Raw genomic sequence first — 20,682 nt, 5'->3', positions numbered from 1 at the left:
TTTGATTATCAGATTGCAAATGGATATGCAAAATAGCTTAATCAGATTTCATCGCTATCGTTTCTTGTTTGGAATTGTAATCAAATTTCCATTTACTCTCTTACTGGGTCAAATTGGATATTTGGATCTGATAAAGAAATATGGATATTATCATGGTTGCCCTGGGATGCCCGTTCATCTCATGATGGATATCACCCAAAAACCTCATAAACAAAATCCTGCAGAAGTTTTGCAGACTCCAATTACTGCATTGTCTTGTCCGAAAAGCTCGTTTCTCGGGTAATAAGGTGCATAGGGCTATGTTTGGGAACTGGTAGTCGAGATGAGAGTTGAAGATTTGGATTGGGGATTGGTCAAACTATTCCAGTGATGGCTGTTTGGACAAAAAGAAAAACAATAAAAAAAGAAATGAGATGTCTCGCTTGTATCTGCACTGAATTGAAATTGACAACTACTAGAAGATTCTAAAGCTCTGTCAATGGAGTCTTGCATTGAGATGGAAACACCATTTCCATGTGTCACAAAAATATGGTTTTGCCAAAATGTGGTGTTGAGGATGGAGTTGCCAAAATCATCTCTATCCTCATGTCAATGGTGTTGAAATGTATTGGGGTTTCCAACACAATTCCCAATGCAGTGTTTGGCCAAAATGTGGTGTTGAGGATGGAGCCAAAAACATCCTCTTGTGAATGGAATTGAAATGTTGGTATCGGGGTTGCCAAAACCATTCTGATGCAATGTTTTGGCAACACCACTGCTCCCAAACCGCAGAGAGCATGAGAACTCTGGGGAAACCACAACACACCTCCGATTCAAGGCTCCCAAACAGAGCCTTGTTGTAGGAAAACCAGAGTTTGAACACATCACTTCATTAAGAAACTACAATCCTTACAAGTAAAAGACCATATTGACAAAACATAGTGACTCTAGTGAAAGAGCTTTAAGAAGAAAAAATTCAGAAAAAAAACCCAAAAATAAATGAGTGACAATGGCAACGGATATCACTGTTGATGCAGACAGAGTGGAGAAAGTTGAAGTTGTAGCAACTGGTTGTCACTAAGCAGAAACCATCCAAAGCAACAACTGCAGTTAAAAATTCTCACAAGATGGTATTCCATTTCTGGACCAACAGACCTACTTGAAGGTTGAGAGCCTAGGCAACTTGTCCCTTAAGTAGTACAACCTTGCCCTTCGAACCTTCCTATGACTCACAACCTTAATCTCTTTGATGTTTGGTGAGTACCTGAAAAATAGTAACCAACATAGCTAAATTAGAGACTTGCTGCATATCAAGATAGCAAAAAACCATACATGTCACATTTTGTGTAGCCACGTGTGCATGACAGACAGAGAGATTCAAAATGTAAAATGATGATGCTGAATAATCTTATTAATATGCAACTATGTAAGATAGTTCACATAAGGGAAAGCTTTCACGACTTCAACACAGCTGAGAAGAATAAGACCAAGTTTGAAAACAGTACAATAAGTTTTTATCCACAAACATCATCAACTTTGCAGGTGGGAGAAAGATGAAGTTGTGATATTGGTTTAATGTTTTAAGGGGAAGATCACACTGAATCTTTATTTTATCCCAACCAAGAAACCTTGCTAGAATGCAACTGGTGCATTCTTGCACCAGACATTTCGCCATTGTGGGTTGTTTGTTTCATTCCCACCAATAAGAAAAGACTTCATGGGAAAGGCATCCCATGGAGGTGATATTGGTTTAATCTAATGTTTCAAGGGGAAGATCACAATGGATCTTTATTTTATCCCAACCAAGAAACCTTGCTAGAATGCAACTGGTGCATTCTTGCACCAGACATTTCGCCATTGTGGGTTGTTTGTTTCATTCCCACCAATAAGAAAAGACTTAATGGGAAAGGCATCCCATAATGGAGTTTATATTGGTTTAATGTTTCAAAGGGAAGATCACAATGGACCTTTATTTTATCCCAACCAAGAAACCTTGCTAGAATGCAACTGGTGCATTCTTGCACCAGACATTTCGCCATTGTGGGTTGTTTGTTTCATTCCCACCAATAAGAAAAAACTCCATGGAAAAGGCATCCCATGACAGGAAGGCCATCCCATGTGTGAAAAATACATATGTAAATCCATCCACAGGTGTGTGTGTGTGTGTGTGTGTGTGTGGATTTACATAGTAAAAGCATGGTCAACGTGAAAAGAAATCCATGATGACTGTAGGTCCCATAGGAAAATGGAGTTGGGATGTTTGTTTCACCTGCACACGAAAATGGAGGGTTATTATGTAAACCCCTATTTTCAAGTGTAAATTAGGTGAAACTAACTGTTAAAAATATATATACAATGTATATGTATTTTGTACATACATATATGATTATGTATATATATATAACTAGATTAGTAACTAGGTTAGTTTAGATTTTTAATTTTTTATTTTTTAGTTCAGTTCCAACTAGTCAACTAATGTTGACTAGTCAAAAGTATGAGATGTTGGGAGGGTCCAACAACTCTATTTAGAGTCGTTGGGCCTCTCCCAATGTCTCTATTGAGGCCCTTTGGAATGTGTATATAAAGGGGTGAATCCCCCCACTTATGTAATGCTTTCTGCATGTGTTGAGATAATAAAAACATTATTTTTATTTCTTGTTCTTGTTTCCCTTTAGTGGGTGTTTGTGAGTGAACCCATTTGTGGTTTATTGAGTTCATTTTAGTATTTTGGTGGAACTCTCCTCGAGTATCCACTTTTGATTTTTTTATTTTTATTTTTATTGTTTTGAAAGGCAAGCTCAGGTTAGGCGGACCCCTACCAAAACAACAACCGCCCCATGTGGCAGAGGGATTTGATTATGGGCCTTCAGCTTGACACAGGACCCCGCTTACCACATGGGATACCACCTCGGTGGTGTCCACTTTTGGTTATTTAGTGAACTTTGAAAAACTCATTTTTTTTCATGGTATCAGAGCTTGGTGATCAAGATGAAATTGTTTTCGTTATATTGGAAAGTGTACCACTCCAAATTTGAAAGTATTGAAGCTCTCTTGCAATTCCTATTCAAGTGCTAATAAGATTGTGATTGTTCTTCAAGTAATAGATTGGTGGTGCTTGCTTGGCAAAGGAGTGTTCGTGCTCTTGATCTGTGGCATTTACTTGGTGGTGGATTGCTTGTGATTTTTACCCTTGCTCTTGTTCTTCCCTCTATTCTTTCTCTCCTCTCTAATCTTTTTTCCTTGTTTACCCTTTAAGAATGGATGACAATGAAAGTGTTACCATAAAACCTATCAAGCTCAATGATTCAAACTATGTAACATGAGCTTTAATTATAAAGCTATTGAGAAAAGGGTTGTTAGGACATGTGGATGGGACCGATCCGAAACCCAAACTAATCCTTACCAAACTAGAATGTGAGTAAAAGGTGCTGCTTAAGTAGGTTTAGACAAATAAGGCAATGACCACTTATGAGAAGAAGTAAAAGAAATAGAGAATGGGGTATACCAAGATTATATCTTGGCTCACTAGTGGTGTTGACATTAACAAGTGTTCAAGTCTTGCTAAATTTAAACATGCAAACAATGCATGGGATTATCTTAAGAGTGTATTCTCTTAAAGATTGTTGAAGCCCGCTAGGGTTTCTAGCAAATCAGAGAAAAGAGAGAGAGAGAGAGAGAGGAAGAATCGTTTATACTCATTAGGTCTAATCTCACTTAAATAGAGAGATTAGACTAAAACATCTTGTTTACAATAATGCCCCTGACCTCTTAAGTAGTTACCAAACTACCCATATGCATATGCATATGTACGGTGACTGCTTCTCACCACTCCCCCTCAAGCTGGAGCATATATATCAATAATGCTTAGTTTGTCACAGCATTTTGAAAAATTTGAACTCGCTAGGGGTTTTGTAAAGACATTATCAATTTGGCTCTATGAAGATATGTGCCTTGTGCAAATGTACCCAGTCTGGACCAAGTCACGTACATAGTGACAATCCACCTCAATATGCTTTGTTCGTTCATGAAACACTGGGTTATTTGCAATATAAGTAGCAGCTCTATTATCACATATCATCTCTATAGGTAATGAGACTTTCACTTGGAGATCAGTCAACACAGATTTAACCCATATCATCTCAGCAGCAGTTTGTGCCATAGCCCAATACTCTAACTCAGCGCTCGACCTGGCAACGACAGTTTGTTTCTTACTTCTCCAAGTAATCAGATTTCCTCCAACAAACACACAAAATCCAGTTGTGGACTTTCTATCAACAATCGACCCTGCATAATCTACATCTGAATAGGCAGTAACATCTAAAGAAGGGTTTTGTTTAAACCATAGTCCTTTACCAGGGGAGAACTTTAGATATCTGAGAATCATCATTGCAGCCTCCCAGTGAGCCTTTGTAGGTTTGTTCATAAATTGACTTATCTTACTCACGGCTAAAGATATGTCAGGTCTGGTCACAGTCACATATAATAGCTTGCCAACCAAGGAGCGATAACGGCTACAGTCCACATACTCGGATGATTCATCAAACAGATGAGACTTGGGATCCATAAGAATTCTTGCAGGTTTGGCACCTAACATCCCTGTCTCCTTCAGTAGGCCCAAAACATATTTCCGCTGTGACAGAATTAATCCTTCTTTACTCCTTGCAACCTCTATGCCTAAGAAATATCTGAGTGATCCTTAGTCACAAAGTGTTTCTGAAGATGAGACTTTGTCTCAGAAATGTCTTTTTCACTGCTTCCTGTGACTATAATGTCATCAACATATACTATCATGACCACAATCCTTGTGCAAGTCGTTTTAATAAAAAGAGAGTGGTAAGAGGCAGATCAGACAAACCCAAATACTGACATGACCTCAGCCATCTTGGAGAACCATGCATGGGGACTCTGTTTGAGACCATAGATTGCGTTGTTCAACTTGCATACCTTCTGAAACTCCCCCTAAACCTCAAACCCCAGAGGTTGCTGCATGTAAACTGTCTCCTCCAAGTCTCCACATAGAAAGGCATTTTTCACATCAAGCTGACATAGAGACCAACCATGGTGCACTGCGATGGACAAAACAAGACTAATAGTCCCAAGACGAGCAACAGAAGAGAATGTTTCAAAGAAGTCCACCCCATAAGTTTGAGTATAGCCTTTCGCAACCAGGCGAGCTTTAAACCTTTCAATCGATCCATCTGAGTTATACTTAATAGTATAGACCCATTTACAACCAACAATATCAGCCTCAGGTGGAGGATCAACTAAGTCTCATGTTCTCCGAGAAAGCAGTGCATCCATTTCATCCTGCATGGCATGTGCCCATTTGGGGTCCAGACGAGCGTGATGATGATTGAGAGGAACTGATGCAGCAGATAATGCTAATACAAAATTCTTTATATTTTCACCAAGTCTTGCCTCGAAAACAAATTGAGAAATAGGATGAAGTGTACATTGCCTTTTTCCCTTCCGAAGAGGGAAAGGTAAATCACCATCAACAAGAGGATTGTCAGTAGGGTCAGGAACACTCACCTCTGGAGAAGCTGATGAAACAGGAATAGAGTTGGGTGGAGCTCGATGTGTGTACACCACATGAGGATTTTTGTAACGAGACAAAGTCGAACTGGGAACAAGAGGCTCAAGACTGACAGACTCTAATGGAAAATGAGGAACAGGAAGAGAGAATGAATCACCTTGACTAGCATGTATTCTTGGAGAAGTACTAGAAAAATATGGGATAGACTAAAAAAAGGAAACATCTGCACTGAGACACTCTCTCTGGGATATGGGATCATAACAACGATATCATTTTTGGTGCTTGGGATACCCAACAAAAACACATTTTATAGATTGAAATGACAATTTATCTCGGTTGGGACTAAGTTTATGAACAAAGCACACACAACCAAACACCTTTGGAGAGATAGGGAAAAGAGGAGCTTCATGTCTGAGAATTTGAATGGGAATATGATCCCCCACAGAGGTTGAAGGCATACGGTTTATTAGGTATCCTGCAGTTAGAACCACATCTCCCCAGTAAGACGCAGGCATAGTTTTTATTTCAATAATCAAGGATTTGAGAATAACGGGGGCTTCAGCTCTATCTTTTAACAAGAATACCCAAGATAATCTGAAAAAATCATCTACAATGACTAAATGATAACGACACTTAGAACGACTAGGAATTCTACTCGGACCCCAAACATCAATACGAAGAAGATCAAACAAATTTTGACTTGAACTCTGACTAGACGGAAATGAACTCCTATGATGATTTCCAAGATGACATGCTTCATACAACAGAGTAGTGGACGACGAGATATGAGGAATAACTCTACGCAATTTAAGCAACAGAAGATGACCAAGACGATGATGCCAAAGAATCGGACTAGAAGAGGACTCAACTACCGAACCCATCGGCAAGAACAACCTTTTTATGATTAGCAACATTATGAAAATTTGAAAAATCACATTTATTTTCACATAAATGGCTAGATGCCCCTGAATCAATAATCCACCTACTACCTTGGCAAGATAATTCATCACCTGCAGAGCATGCAATAACAGCCACGGGGGAACTAGATGGAAGATGTGTCAACAAATCATCATACTCAGCACGAGTGAGTGTGACCGAATCACTAGGAGGAACAGTGGGGGACTCGGGTTTGGCCACTTGTGTTGTAGGAACAACTTTAGCAGAAGATGTGGGAGGTTGTCCATTCTTGTCAAAAGTCTATCTTCTAAATGCCCAAATCTCCCGCAGTAGGTACACTGGAGCTTGCCTCGTGCTCCCGTGCCTCGACCACGTCCACGACCTCTAGAATTAGGAAGAAAACCTCGACCTCGACCATAGAAGACAGACAGAGCAGAGGTTTGTGATTTCGATTGAGATGAAGGAAGGGACATGGCAAGCCTGCTCAGTCGATTATATGCCTCAGCAAGAGTGGGAACATCTGAGCCTATCAACATCTGAACTTTGGCAACTGAGAATTCAGCTGACAAGCCAGTCAGGAACCGTGCTACCATGGTATGCTCCTGGTGTAGTTTTTGTTTGTCACAACATAATGGTCTATGAGCATTTAGTCTCTCAAAAGTTGCCTTCACGAAGGCATAATACTGGGCTAGAGTTTGCTCTCCTTGCTGCAATTTATATATCTCCTGTTCTACTTGAAGAATAGGACTAACGTTAGTTTCTTGAAAATAAGTATCTTGCAAATTATCCCACATTTGTTTTGCAGAGGTGTAATAAATAAACCCATATGAGGTTGCACACTATTCATAATCCAAGACACGACAATATCATTGTCCTCTTCCCATGTAGCATACTTTCCAGTTTTGTCCGTAGGCTCATTTTTCAACAAAATATGTTTTCTACGATGCCCTGAAACAGACATCATGAACGTACGCAACCATCTAGCATAGTTAGTCTTATCCAACTTTCCAGATGATCCATATGAAAATGGGTTTGCAAAGGCTTTATAATCGGACACAGTTTCGGTCTTCATGTCTGACTTCTGCATTTCAGCCATGGAAATACAACCACACGCAACTACCAACTGCTGAAAACTTGGATCTGACATGCACACCAACTACCAATTGAGAAGCCGAACTCTACCAGATTTTAATCATACTGATAAAATTTGATATATACAAAAAAAACTGTAATACGCTGTTCAGATCCAAAACTAACGTGCGCACCAACTACCAACTGGAAGCCGACTCTACCAGATTTTAATCCCCTTGATAAAATCTGAACTATTCACCAAAAAAAACTGCAACAAGATGCATACCACGACTGCAAAAAAAAAATCTGACAACCTGCATACCACAATTGCATTATGATGGAGACTGCAAGCCTTTTTGACATCCACACAACCATCATCAGCCACCATCGACACGGTCGGGGTCTCCCTGCTACTACACGCACAACGCACGCCTGATCAGCGTTCCTGCTGGAGAGGTTGATCACTGCTCACGTTGTTCAGATCGTGGTTCATGCTGGCACACAGTGCCACCCGATCATATTCCTGCTGACTGGAGAAGTTCCAGATCGCGGTACACTCTGTACACAGCGATCGCTGTAGTCGCTGCACACAACGATCAGCTTTGTTGTTGTTCAGATCGCTCTTCACGATGTACACAGCGTCACCCGATCAACGTGTGGATCGATCAAGTAAGACGCCCAGAGCTACGTCCTACTTTGATAGCATGTTGAAGCCGGCTAGGGTTTCTAGCAAATCAGAGAGAGAGAATCGTTTATGCTCATTAGGTCTAATCTCACTTAAATAGAGAGATTAAACTAAAACACCTTGTTTACAATAATGCCCCTGACCTCTTAAGTAGTTACCAAACTACTCATATGCATATGTACGGTGACTGCTTCTCAACAAAGATATTGCGAAATATGACTCAAGAAGACACTATAGAAGAATTAAGTATGGAAGAAAATAGGCTTAAAAAGTGAATATCTAAGAGTGATGATGACTAGGCTCTAGCCGTATCTAAACCGGGAAACTATGTTCGAATCTACAAACCACCACACTAAGGAAGGCCAAATGATAAAAAGCAAGACAATGAGTATAAAAGAAAAAAAGTTATTTGTTACTGGTGTCATGAACCGGGACATGTGAAAACATATTGTCCTAAATTGAAGAAACCTTATGAGAAGAAGGTTGCCTCTGTTAGACCTTCACAAGAGTCAAGTGATGTAAAAATCATATAAGATTCATCTATTGTAAATATGTCCTTGACACAATTACTAGAGGTTCTTCAACTTTTAAACAAAAGAGCATCATCGTCAACTGGAGTCGCGGTATCTCCTTCGGCTTCTTTGATCCCGGTAAATTTGTTTGGCTTCTTGACTCAGGTGCCTCTTTTCATACGACACCAAATAGTGATATGTTATCCGAATGTTATAACTCAAGTGGGTCAAATGTTTTTATTGATGATGAAACATCTCTTGAGATAAAAAGAATAAAAAATTTTGAAAACATTTCTTAAAATTCAAAAAGATTTTCTATTTAAAAAATTAGATATATTCTTAAATTGAACTTAAATCTTTCATTTGTTTATCAATTATCTGACCATGTGTGTAATGTTTCCTTCTCCTTTTGTGGTTGTCTAGTGCAAGATCGTCAGCCAGAGAAGCTGATTGGGGAAAGCCATAGAGAGGGGCTTGTACTACATGAATTTTTTGAAAATGCCCAATAATACATTTTGTTGTAATGTCCAAAAATTATATTTAGATTTATAACATAAAAGACTTGGCCATCCTAGTATATCCAAGATTAAGTATTTTACAAAGATGAATTTTTTTTGTAATTCTAAAAACTTTACATGTGAAAATTATATTCTTGGCAAAATGAAGAGATTATCATTTCAAGAAAGAACTTTTGTTTTTTCCTAACCACTTGAGTTAGTACATTCAGATGTGTGGGTACGGGTACCAACACCTGCTATATCAAAGGTAAGTTTTATGTATTATATAATTTTTGTGGATGATTTTACAAGACACAATTGGATTTATTTCCTTAAACACAAGTTTGAAGTTTTCTCACATTTTCAAATATTTCACAATTTGGTCAAAAAACCAATTCAAGAATGATATTTTCATCTTTCGCACTGATTCAGGTGGAGAGTTTTTATTAAAAGAATTTAAAAACTACATAGATTTATATGGTGTCACACACATAAAAAATTCTTGTCCTTACACTCCTCAACAAAATGGCTTAGCTAAAAAAAACAGACATATTATAGAAACAACAAAAACTTTGTTTATTACAAACCAAGTACCTAAAGAATTTTGAGCTGAAACCATATTAACTACAATTTATTTTATTAACAGAATGCCATCTTCTTCTTTGAAAAACGTATCTCCTATTGAAAAACTTTTCAAACAAGTCCCAAATTACTCTAGATTGAGAGTTTTTTGGTGTAAATGTTTTGTTCTTACTGACAAAAATAACAAATTCTCTCCCCATGTTATTCCTTGTGTCTTTTTAGGACATGCAAATAAACAAAAAGGCTATAGATGTTTTGACTTTAAAAATAAAATGATATATGCTTCAAGGAATGTATCCTTTTTAGAAAAAGATTTTTTTGAAATTGAAAAAACTAAGGAAATAAATTAGTATTCTTTTCTATTGGATCTAATTTCAAAGATTGGTGATTGTGCTATTGATGAAGATCAGGAACATAAAAGTGATGTAATGAGTGAAAAACAATCTGATAAGAATCAAGGTTGTATCCAATATTCCAGGTGGAGTAATTTTGAGCATCCATGTGCTTTATGCCAATGATGAAAACCATAAAGAACAAGGATTTGGCTAGCAGGGTGCCACACCCACGTCGACGCGACGCGATACAACACGAGTGCGGGTGCGGCACCCGGTGGGGTCAAGCCAACACTAGGTGCGGTCAACACACCTAGGGTCATAACAGTCCAAATCTGGACTTAAAAAAAACCAATGAAATAGGGCTAGCGGGGGATTAGAGCAAAAAAAATTTAACCCGATGCCTCCTCTTCTCATCTGAGTCGTCTTCAACCTCCTTCAATCTCTCTTACTCCCCCGTCACCCTCTTATCTTCCTCTTTGCCTCTGCCGAAGGCAGAGAAGGCACGCTCGACCACTTACGATGGTGGTGACCGGGTTCGCCGCCTCTTGGCCACGCCACCAGTGACAGGCAAGGCCTCGAGCCCTGCTCTTTCGGCTGACTGCGGGTTATGGTCTTCTCGAACTCTGCTATGCCCCTCCCCCCTGCTCTTATTGGTGGCCTGAGCGAGCTTGGTCCTGTCCCCTTCCTCTTGTTGGTGGACCGAGCCAGCTCGCCCCTGTCTCAGTTTGGGACCGAGCACGGCTCGACCTGACCATCGAGCCACCCTCGTTGTGCTCGAGCAGCAACAACTTTTGTTGTTGCTGTCTCTAGTCGAGCCAAAGCGAATTAGGCCCGGCTAAGGCCGAGCTCAATGAGATTCGGTCCAGCACCCCGGGCCGACTCGACCTGACCATCGAGCCATCTCCCCTTCTTGTGCTTGAGGGGCAGCAACTTTTGTTGTTGTTGTCTCGAGTCGGGCCGAATTGAGTTGGGCCCGGCTAATGCCGAGCTCAGCCCGATTCGGTTTAGCACCCCGAGCCAGCTCGAGTGTACCGAGTCTGACTCAGGATGAAGACAACTCTGTCAGACCCTGCCAACCCTCCCTTTGCCTGCTCTGTTAGGCATAGCCGAGCTGAGCTCGGCTAGCACCGAGCCCAGCTTGGTTCTCCTTGCCCCGACTCTGCCAACCCTCCCTCTGCCTACTTTGTCAAGCACAACCGAGCTGAGCTCGACTAGCACCGAGTCCAGCTCAATTCTCCTTGCCCTGACCCTACCAGCCCTCCCTCTACCTGCTCTGTCATGCACAGTCGAGCTGAGCTCGGCTAGCATTGAGCCCAGCTTGGTTCTCCATGCCCCGACCCAGCTACCCGTCGAGATCGACACGGTTGAATTCGACTCCCAGCACCTTGGGCGGTCAAAACCAATCCTTCTAATATGAATTTTATTTTAATATAATATATTTTTTTGTTTTAAGGACAAAAATGACGGATAAAGGGAAAGGACTTGCGTCATCCTCACAGGTAAGTTTTGTTGCTAGTGTTGTTGGTAGTGGTAATGAAAGTGTTCATTCAAGTTTGTTAGCCCCAACATGTAATGATGGGGGCCACTATGGGGACATGTGGATAAGCTTGAAAAAGTTTGAGGAGGTGGTGGAAATAAGAAATTTTAATGCAAGCTTTGTGAGAGATTATGTTGAGTCTAATACAAGAGTTAAGGCTCATTTGTCGAAAATATCAGGACATGGCATTTCATGATGCAAAAGAGTTTATAAGGCAATGCGAAGACAATACAAGAAAATAGAAGATGAATATTAGAAGAGAAAGACAATGAGTAATTCTTGTGAAATTAGTGTACTATTTTTAAGCCACTAAGAAGATGCTAAAAAAAAGTTGATGTAGGAGGTAGAGAAAGAAGAACAATACAAGCATCATTCAATACATATGAAAAAGAAGATATTGATAGAAAAGTAGGAAGGTATTTTTATTCTAGTTCACTTCCATTTAATGCAGTTAGAAATCCTTATTAAAAAGATTTATTTACTTCACTGGCAAATTGTAACTTGAGTGGCTATGTACCTCCAAGTTAAAAAAAAAAACTTCGAGAGATTAAAAATTTTTCATGGAAACAAAATGGAGTTTCTATTGAGTATGATGGTTGGAGAGATATTCAAAGGCTCATTACATCTTCGCTTAGTGACCCAGTATTCTTGAAAGCAGTTGATGCATCTGGGCAACATAAAAATGTTGAGTATTTGAAGGAGTTGTTTATAGAAGTAATAAAAGAAGTGGGTGATCAGAAAATAGTGCAAATCATAACAGACAATGCTCCAATTTGTAAAAGTTCAGCATTGAGTTTGGAGAGTGAGTATCTTCATATTTTTTAGACTCTCTGTATAGCACACAGCTTGAATCTGACCCTCAAGAACACCTGTAACTCTAAAGAAGAAGAAAATTCATCAGAATATGCTCTATATTCATGGATTGAGGAATTAAAAAAAAATGTCAAAAGCATTAGAAATTTTTTTGTCAACCACAATCATGTTAATGCTATATTTAATAGGCATTTTGATATGAAATTGTTAAAGATTGTTGAAACACGTTTTGCGTCCATCATTGTGACGGTGAAAAGGATTAAGGAAGTGAATAATGCTTTGGTTAACATGGTGATTGATGAGAATTTGACATTCTATCGCGCTGATGATGTTGTCAAAGCTCAAAAAATTAAGAAATTAATTGTTGATTATGAGTTTTGGGACAGAGTTGTATACTTCCTTCAGTTTATGCGACTTATTTGAGAAATGTTGAGAGAAGTTGATAAGGATGAGCCCATACTTCACAAAGTTTATGAAATGTGAAATGATATGATTGAAAAAATACAAGTTGTAGTTTTCAAGCATGAGAAAAAAAATCCTGCATTGGATGATTCATAATTTTTTTAATCATATTTATTCAATTTTAGTTAGAAGATGAGATAAGAGCAACATTTTTTTGCATTGCATGGCACATTCTCTCAATCCTAAATATTATGCAAATAAGTGGCAGAAAGGTGGTGTTGGTTGTGTCCCTCCAAATTTAGACACAGAGCTATCAAAGCATAGAAATATATGCATGGCAAAACTTTATCGAGAATCACATATTATAAATCAAGTCACACAAGAGTATAAAAAATTTTCAGCTTCGAGATTATATAAACAAACATTAATAGCGAGAGAGGAGGAAAATATAGATCCTATCAGATAGTGGTCAACATATGGATCAGAAACACCTCTTCTCCAATGTCTTGCATTGAGATTGTTATACCAGCTTGCTAATTCATCTTGTTGTGAATGAAATTAGAGCACATATTCTCAAATCCTAAACATGAAGAGAAACAAACTCACCAGCAAGCGTGCAGAGTATTTAGTCTATGTTCATTCTAATATTCGACTACTTTCGCAAATCAATGATGAATACATGTATTAATTGCTCTCTTAGTTATTTGGCTATTTCTTAGTTTCTTCATTTAAATATGCAATTATTTAACATTTTCAAATTGAGTTTGTAATGCAGACAAGGATCATTTAAATTTTGGGATGTAAACTCAAAAGAGTGTGACTTATAAGGAGAGCATGATTTCAACATTACAAACATGAACTTATCTGAGCGTAGCCTTCCTTCTTATGATGCATTTGATGATGAATCAAAAAATTATTAAGATCAATTACCTCATCTTTATAGATATGGAGTTTGTAATGCATTGTTTGCTTATTTTATTAGTATAATGTATAATTTACTTCTTTTCTGCTTTACTTGTTTGATTGTTTCTATAATATATTTAGGTTGATTTAATTGTGGGGTTAGTTTTTATGATAAAGAATAGAATTATAAATTGTTAATTTGATTTATTGCATGCATGATGAATTGATTTGATGATATTATGATAATTATTTTTTATTTCATTAGTGTTATTGTTAATTGTTAAAATATATATATATATATATATATATATATATATATATATATACCCTCCCGCACCTCCACACCCAAGTTTTTTTAAAGTGTTGCATCGTTGCACCCGCACCTATGTAACATATCATTGAATTAATACATTTCTATATAGAACCCACCAACTATGCTGACGCAAAGAAACATCTTGAATGGGTAGAAGTCATGACAATAGAATTAGATGTCTTAGAAAATACGAATACTTGGATTGTCCAAAATATTCCCCAGGAAAAAAACCTATAGGTTGTCGATGGGTATATAAAGTTAAAACCAAGAGTGATGGAACCCTTCAAAAGGTACAAAGCCAGATTAGTTGCCAAGATATTCCCAAGAATATAGAATAGATTATGAGGAAAATTTTGCTCTAATTGCTAAGATGATCACAGTGAGGACCTTAGTAGCCCTTACCTCTGTGAAAATATGACATATATATCAAATGGATGTTAAGAATGCATTCTTTAATGGACAATTGCTTGAAAACGTTTATATGGAAGCACTACCTGGTATAATTATTTCTAAATGAATGACTTTTCATTTAGATAAAGCCTTATATGGTCTTAAACAAGCACCAAAGGCTTGATATGCCTGATTTAGTCAAGTTATACTTGATGTTGAATTTCAATCTTGTCTTACTGATATAACTTTGTTTGTTAAGGTTTTTGATGTAGGTATTATTATTCTCCTTATCTACGTGGACGATATGATCATCACTGGAGGGGACAAACAAAGAGTTCAACGCATTAAAAAACTTCTCAAAACACATTTTGAAATGACTGATTTGGGTTTTTTAAGATATTTTCTTAGTATTGAAGTTGCTTATTCTTCTAGAGGTTATTTGTTGACTCAATCTAAATTTGTTCTATATATTGTTGCCAAGTCTGAAATCTCAGATGATAAGAAGGTTGATGATACTCCTGAAGTTGTCAACACTAAAATGAGAGAGAACCACTTGAAAATCCAACACCAAATAGACAATTTATTGAGGCACTTCTTATCTCTCAATTACGAGACCTGACATAGAGCATTCAATTCATACATCAAGTCAGTTTCAGCATGCTCCCACTTCTATTTATATAGAAGAGTTGTGTTTATTATTAGATATATTAAAACATCTACTTTTAGAGGTCTCTTCTTATCTATTTCATTTTTAGATTTAACAGATTACATTAATGTTGACTAGGGAGATGATTCCAATAACCGACACTCAACCACTAGTTTTTGTGTGTTTTTAGGTGATTCGTTGATCTTATGGAGGTGTAAAAAGCAGCAGAAGGTCTCTCTTTCTTCAACTGAAGCAGAATACCGAGTCATAACTACAACCACTATAAAAGTAGTAATTGTTGGCTGATATAGGAGTCAAGATTCAAGGAGCATCAAAAATGTGTTGTGACAACAAAAGTTTCATCTATATTAGCAGCAACTAGACCTTTCATAAACGTACCAAGCATATTGAGATGGACTGTCATTATGTTCGAGAGGAGTATCTACATGGCACAATTCATCTTCCATATGTTACTTTTAAATATTAGTTGATGGATTTCTTCACCAAACCTCTTGTTGCTCTTAGATTTAACTTTCTCTTGGACAAACTTTTGGTTATCCAACCGTAAGTTTGAGAGGAAGTGTTAAAAATATATATACAATATATATGTATTTTGTATATGTATCTTGTACATATATAAATATGTAACTAGATTAGTAACTAGGTTAGTTTAGATTTTTTATTTTTTACTTTTTTATTTAATTTCAACTAGTCAACTAATGTTGACTATTTAAAAGTAAGAGACGTTGGACCCTCTCAACGACTCTATTTAGAGTTGTTGGGCCTATCCCAACCTCTCTATTGAGGCCCTTTGGAATGTATATATAAAGGGGTGAATCTCCCTCACTTATACAATGCTTCTTACATGTGTTGAGATAAATAAAAACATTATTTTTATTTCTTGTTCTTGTCCACCTTTAGTGGACGTTTGTGAGTGAACCCATTCGTGGTTATTTGAGTGTTCATTTTGGTATTTTGGTGGAACTCGCTTTGAGTGCCCACTTTTGGTTATTTAGTGAACATCTTTGAAGGAACTCATTTTCTTTCACAAATGACCCCTAACAAAAAAAGTCATACGAACACATGTTTTACAATTCACCAACAAAGAAGAAACAATAATAGGCCTAGTAAGCCACTTGCCTACACTATTTAGTTTAGCAACATGTCATCATTTTTGTTCATATTTTTCTTCAAAATTTAATTTGAGATGCAGTGACAACAGTGTCCAAGATGATGTTGATATTATGGTAATGTCTAAAACAATGAGATGTAATCCTAATATGCACCATTATATTATTTCAGGATACATTGAGAATGACGCATTGTGCAGCAACTAAAAACATGGGGACTGGCAACATGCCTTGCTTCTGGAAGCAGCAAATTAAGGTTCTACAGTCAGTCAGATGACTAACCACATGAAAGTGCACACAATCGGCAAACCACAAGGGCAGCTGATCGTATAAAGACATCATCTCAAAGGTCAAAATCTACAGAGTTCAGGTGTGATTCGAAGTCATTCACCCAACTCCAAGTTTAAACACCATAAGCTTATCTCTCTCAGTGATTGGCATGGTTGACTTAGTTTAATCCTTAAAAGGTCGGACCGTCAGAGTACTTTGGGAGAACCTTAATTTCAAACAAGTCCCAGTTCTGTCTTGCCTATTAAATTTAAATCTTGATTTGGGAATATCCCAATGAAAGAAATGGATTGGGCCAAGCATGACTAGCTCAAAAACATTAATTCACTTAGACAAATCGATCAAGACAGCCCAAGCTAATTGCTTCGGCAAATTTTAAGACTAGTCAACCATACAGGTATTTATACCAATGATACAGATTGCTTTGCATATCAGAAATCAGACCAGCCCAAATCAATTTAACCCGTAACATGGTTACATCAATTCAGATCTGATATCCCCTTCAGCCATTTTTCATGCAAACTAATTCTTTTGATTCCCCTCTCTCTCAAGTCAATTTGCCCTTGCTTACTGAAGATCCTGTACTAGCTTCTTTTTAGAGTGGAGATGGCTGTAGGTTCTTAAATACAGACTCCTCGCTAAAGGGCCCAGATGAAGGGATTCGAAACACAGCAATGGACCAGGGATAAGGGAACTTGAAAAAATACCATCTCAATGGCTCAAAAAAACTTGGATGGGCCCCCAACCATTAGCACGTTCTAAGATTCGGATGACTAATTGGCCGCTAGGAATAATCAATTATCATGTGTTGACAGTCAGAATCCCTACCCCAATCAAAAGGGAGCTAGAGCAGATCTTCAAACTGTCATCTGATTAAGGTAAAGAAAAAAATCAGATACCAATCTGGTAAAGGTTCACCCAATTCAACATGAAAATGGAATCTGGGTCTAATAATTCAAGTCCTGACAGGTTGGATGTGGTTATTACCTACATATGACCAAATCCTATCCACATCCCTATAAATGACCAAAGAGAAGGGAAGGGCGTAAAAAAAATCAAGAAATTGGAGCAAAAAACAAAAGAACACACACAAGGCATCAAATTTGTACAATGCTTATCAAAGGTATCGTTAGGAGATTAAGGCAAGAATACAACAATTTTCTGATCAGTTTCTAGATGGCCACTTGTGTTAGAAAAACTAATTAATGCAAATGAGCAGAATAATTTGCCCAAAACAAACACATCTTTCATTGGGGCAAGTTCGAAATTAGATAGGTTGCATGGCAGATTGTTAAATCCACATTCTAACCTTACCTCTCATACCATGTACACAAGTGACAGAAGAAAAGGTGAGACCACAAGTATGGAATCCCATTGAAGCAATTAAATGGATAAAGATACCAACAAATACTTGACATTAATATAAGCATCACAACGGTCATACAAATTCAGCACACATGAGAGAAGAGAGTATGTGGAACAACATGAAAGCACCAACTAGTTCAATGCTTATCCTATCTGATTATTTTTTTCTCTCTAAGAGTGTGTTTGAGTGGTCCATGGAAGAAAGAATCTGGGATAAAATGTACAATAATGGAAGAAATAGTCAACGTGTTTGATTGAGATGTGGGGCCAGACCAAAAGCAGAATTAATAATCTAGCAGGATTATTTCTTCTGCTATTCAAACACCTCCTGAACTAATCATTTGGAATGTATTGAAGTAAAAGATATTTAAATTTGGAGCTAATAGTTTACAATTTTATCTTTATTTCCATTCACCAGGGCCTACATGTTTGTACTTCCGTGGATTAATTCTTCACATGCCACCTCTTCAATTGATAATTGATGTAATAGATTCAGCATTTGCAGTTTTTCTAGAGGACAAAAATAAAAGAGAGACAAGGAGCAAAAATGAAGAGAAATCATGCACATGCTTATACAACATTAACATTTTGCTCACACTGTTCACCACTTCACCTACTACACCCGTTTTTTTTTCAGAGGATAGAAGAGATGACAAGCAGTCACCCAAAAGGAAGAAAGTACATATAAGGAGAAAAACAGATTTAGTCATAGAAAAAGTGCCAATCCAAGATATATCACAGATCGGCCACTTCTTGATTGCACAGGCCAGAATATCTATGTGCATAGCATGATAATGGTATTGCTCTTCAAAATCCTGTTGTTTCTTTCTAACCATATGGAACACCATACTGAAAGATCCACTATGTTAAAGTGAACTTTGAAAGTATCCACCAGGCAAACATCTCAATGCATGCATATCACCTTCCAATAGAAAATAAAAGAAAGAAACACGAAGCTAGCAGAAGGAAAAGTGCACCCTATGTCAAGTTAAAGCAAGCGCTATTCACTTCTGATGTATGGTAAGTGCTCAGTGCTTACAACGGGAAAACAATTTCAACACCAACACCAGCGATTATCCTCCGAATTCTGATTGTTGTATGGATCCCAGCATTTTGCCTTGACATGACAATGCCTTTATAAATAGAAGCCCGGCGCCTATTCTCTGGTACCTCCTGAAATTATGACAACAATACCATGTGCTTCAGATCAATTTTGAAATACACCATCACACTTATACAAGCATCCACCCATTAAACTATATTTGTTATGCTCCAAATCTCGGAAATTACCAGCTTGATCTCTACAATATCTCCAGTCCTGATGTCAGGAACGGGTCTTTCCTTCTCTGAAGCCTCGATAGCTCGTTTGTTCAGAATCTATATACCGAAAAGATTAAGATCAAATTTCTACAAAAATCCCAACAAATGTCTCTAACCCAAGAAACAAGGATCAACCAACAAGTAAAGCTACATGCTGCATAAAAGCAGAAATTGTGAATTCGAGTCCTATAGGATGAAATCTGAATACCCCCATTATGTCTCCCAGCTTAATTCTGAGTTTTTTCTGCACATGTTGGACTTCTTGCTCCGGAGCTTCCAAGGTTGCGACGGCGATTCCCGACGAAGAAGACTCATCCTGCGAGTCGCCCTCCTCTTCAGGCACCGGTTGTTCTTCCGGTTCTTCTTGTGCGCGAACCACAAATCTCTTGTTTCTCAAAGTTGGTTGGAATCTTGAACTAAATGCCTTCAATGAAGCAGGTTTTGCTAGGAAGGTTGTCTTACATGGTATTACTCGACAGTTCAACGAAGATGGCACCGAGAAAATGCCCGGTTTTGAGAGGTATGGAGAAAAACTCTTGTAAAGCAAACCATTAACCTACAAAGAAGAACAAAACCAAATGAATAGACTCCACATACACTTTTTTATTCACACATACATATAATTCCTCTAAACTAAACCATTAGCGCAAGCATGTAGAAACAAAAACAACCAATTAATGAAGAACACTAACCATTCCTTTTTTCCAATTATATGAAAACTCCTCTACACTACACAATTAACCACAAAAAAACACTACAAATACCGAAATCAAACGAAAAAGAAGCACCCTTCACTTCAAAACATGTATATGGGGAACTCCTTGAGGATTGAATCATCAAGCAAGATAACAAAACCAACCAAGAAAAAGCAAACCCATCTGTTATTTTAGCACCATATGAACAAAAAATGGAGCCCAAAATCCATGGTTGAAGCAAAAGAAGAGAAGCAAGCACCTGGTTTAACATCTGGGTCCCCATTTGAGGGTTTTCTCCCTATCACAATGACACTGGCAAGGAGAAATGTATAGATCAAAGAGAGCTAATTTGGTCGAGAAATGGAATCCCTGAAATGGGTTCTCCTCGTTATCATCTGTGCACTAGTGGAGACGGAAAAGGAAGAATGGTGAAGGGGAAACTTAGCCGTTTGAAGGATTATGGGCAACGGCAGAAGAGCGTGAAGTTGAGGCGACCTTATCCACAGAGCCACACACAGCACAAGCTTGAAACTTTGGCTTGCCTACTGAACCGCCTTGAGTCATTCTGGGTTCGAGCCGACTTGTCACAAAGTTCAGGGCTGAGTCTGTCACATGATTGACCAAGGTCAGAGCCCAGACAGACCACTGGGTACAAGCCACCGGGGCCTTCAGGTTCAAAGTGGTTGCGCTAAACTGGTCTTGCTGAGTTTGAGAGGACGTTTGGTTGCGCGTGTAGAACAGGTCTGTGTGGACATTGCTGACCCAGCACGTAGGTGTTCTCCGAGT

General features: G+C 38.1%; 1 protein-coding gene across 1 annotated transcript; it reads right to left on the bottom strand.

Moving 5' to 3' along the window:
- Positions 1-851: 851 nt before the first annotated feature.
- Positions 852-20,367, bottom strand: LOC149822149 (large ribosomal subunit protein bL19cz-like). The gene is made up of 5 exons (XM_089980050.1): positions 20,156-20,367; positions 19,410-19,757; positions 19,172-19,258; positions 18,921-19,054; positions 852-1,243 (listed from the first exon to the last, which is right to left on the bottom strand). The coding sequence occupies exons 1-5, from the start codon at positions 20,177-20,179 to the stop codon at positions 1,135-1,137; spliced, it is 702 nt and encodes a 233-aa protein (XP_089836176.1). The 5' UTR covers positions 20,180-20,367; the 3' UTR covers positions 852-1,134.
- Between the last annotated feature and the right edge of the window lie 315 nt (positions 20,368-20,682).

The sequence above is a fragment of the Nuphar pumila genome, chromosome 11, assembly GCF_984573655.1.
Source record: "Nuphar pumila chromosome 11, dmNupPumi1.hap1.1, whole genome shotgun sequence".
Lineage (NCBI taxonomy): Eukaryota > Viridiplantae > Streptophyta > Magnoliopsida > Nymphaeales > Nymphaeaceae > Nuphar > Nuphar pumila.
This window is presented reverse-complemented; position numbering and strand designations above follow the sequence as displayed.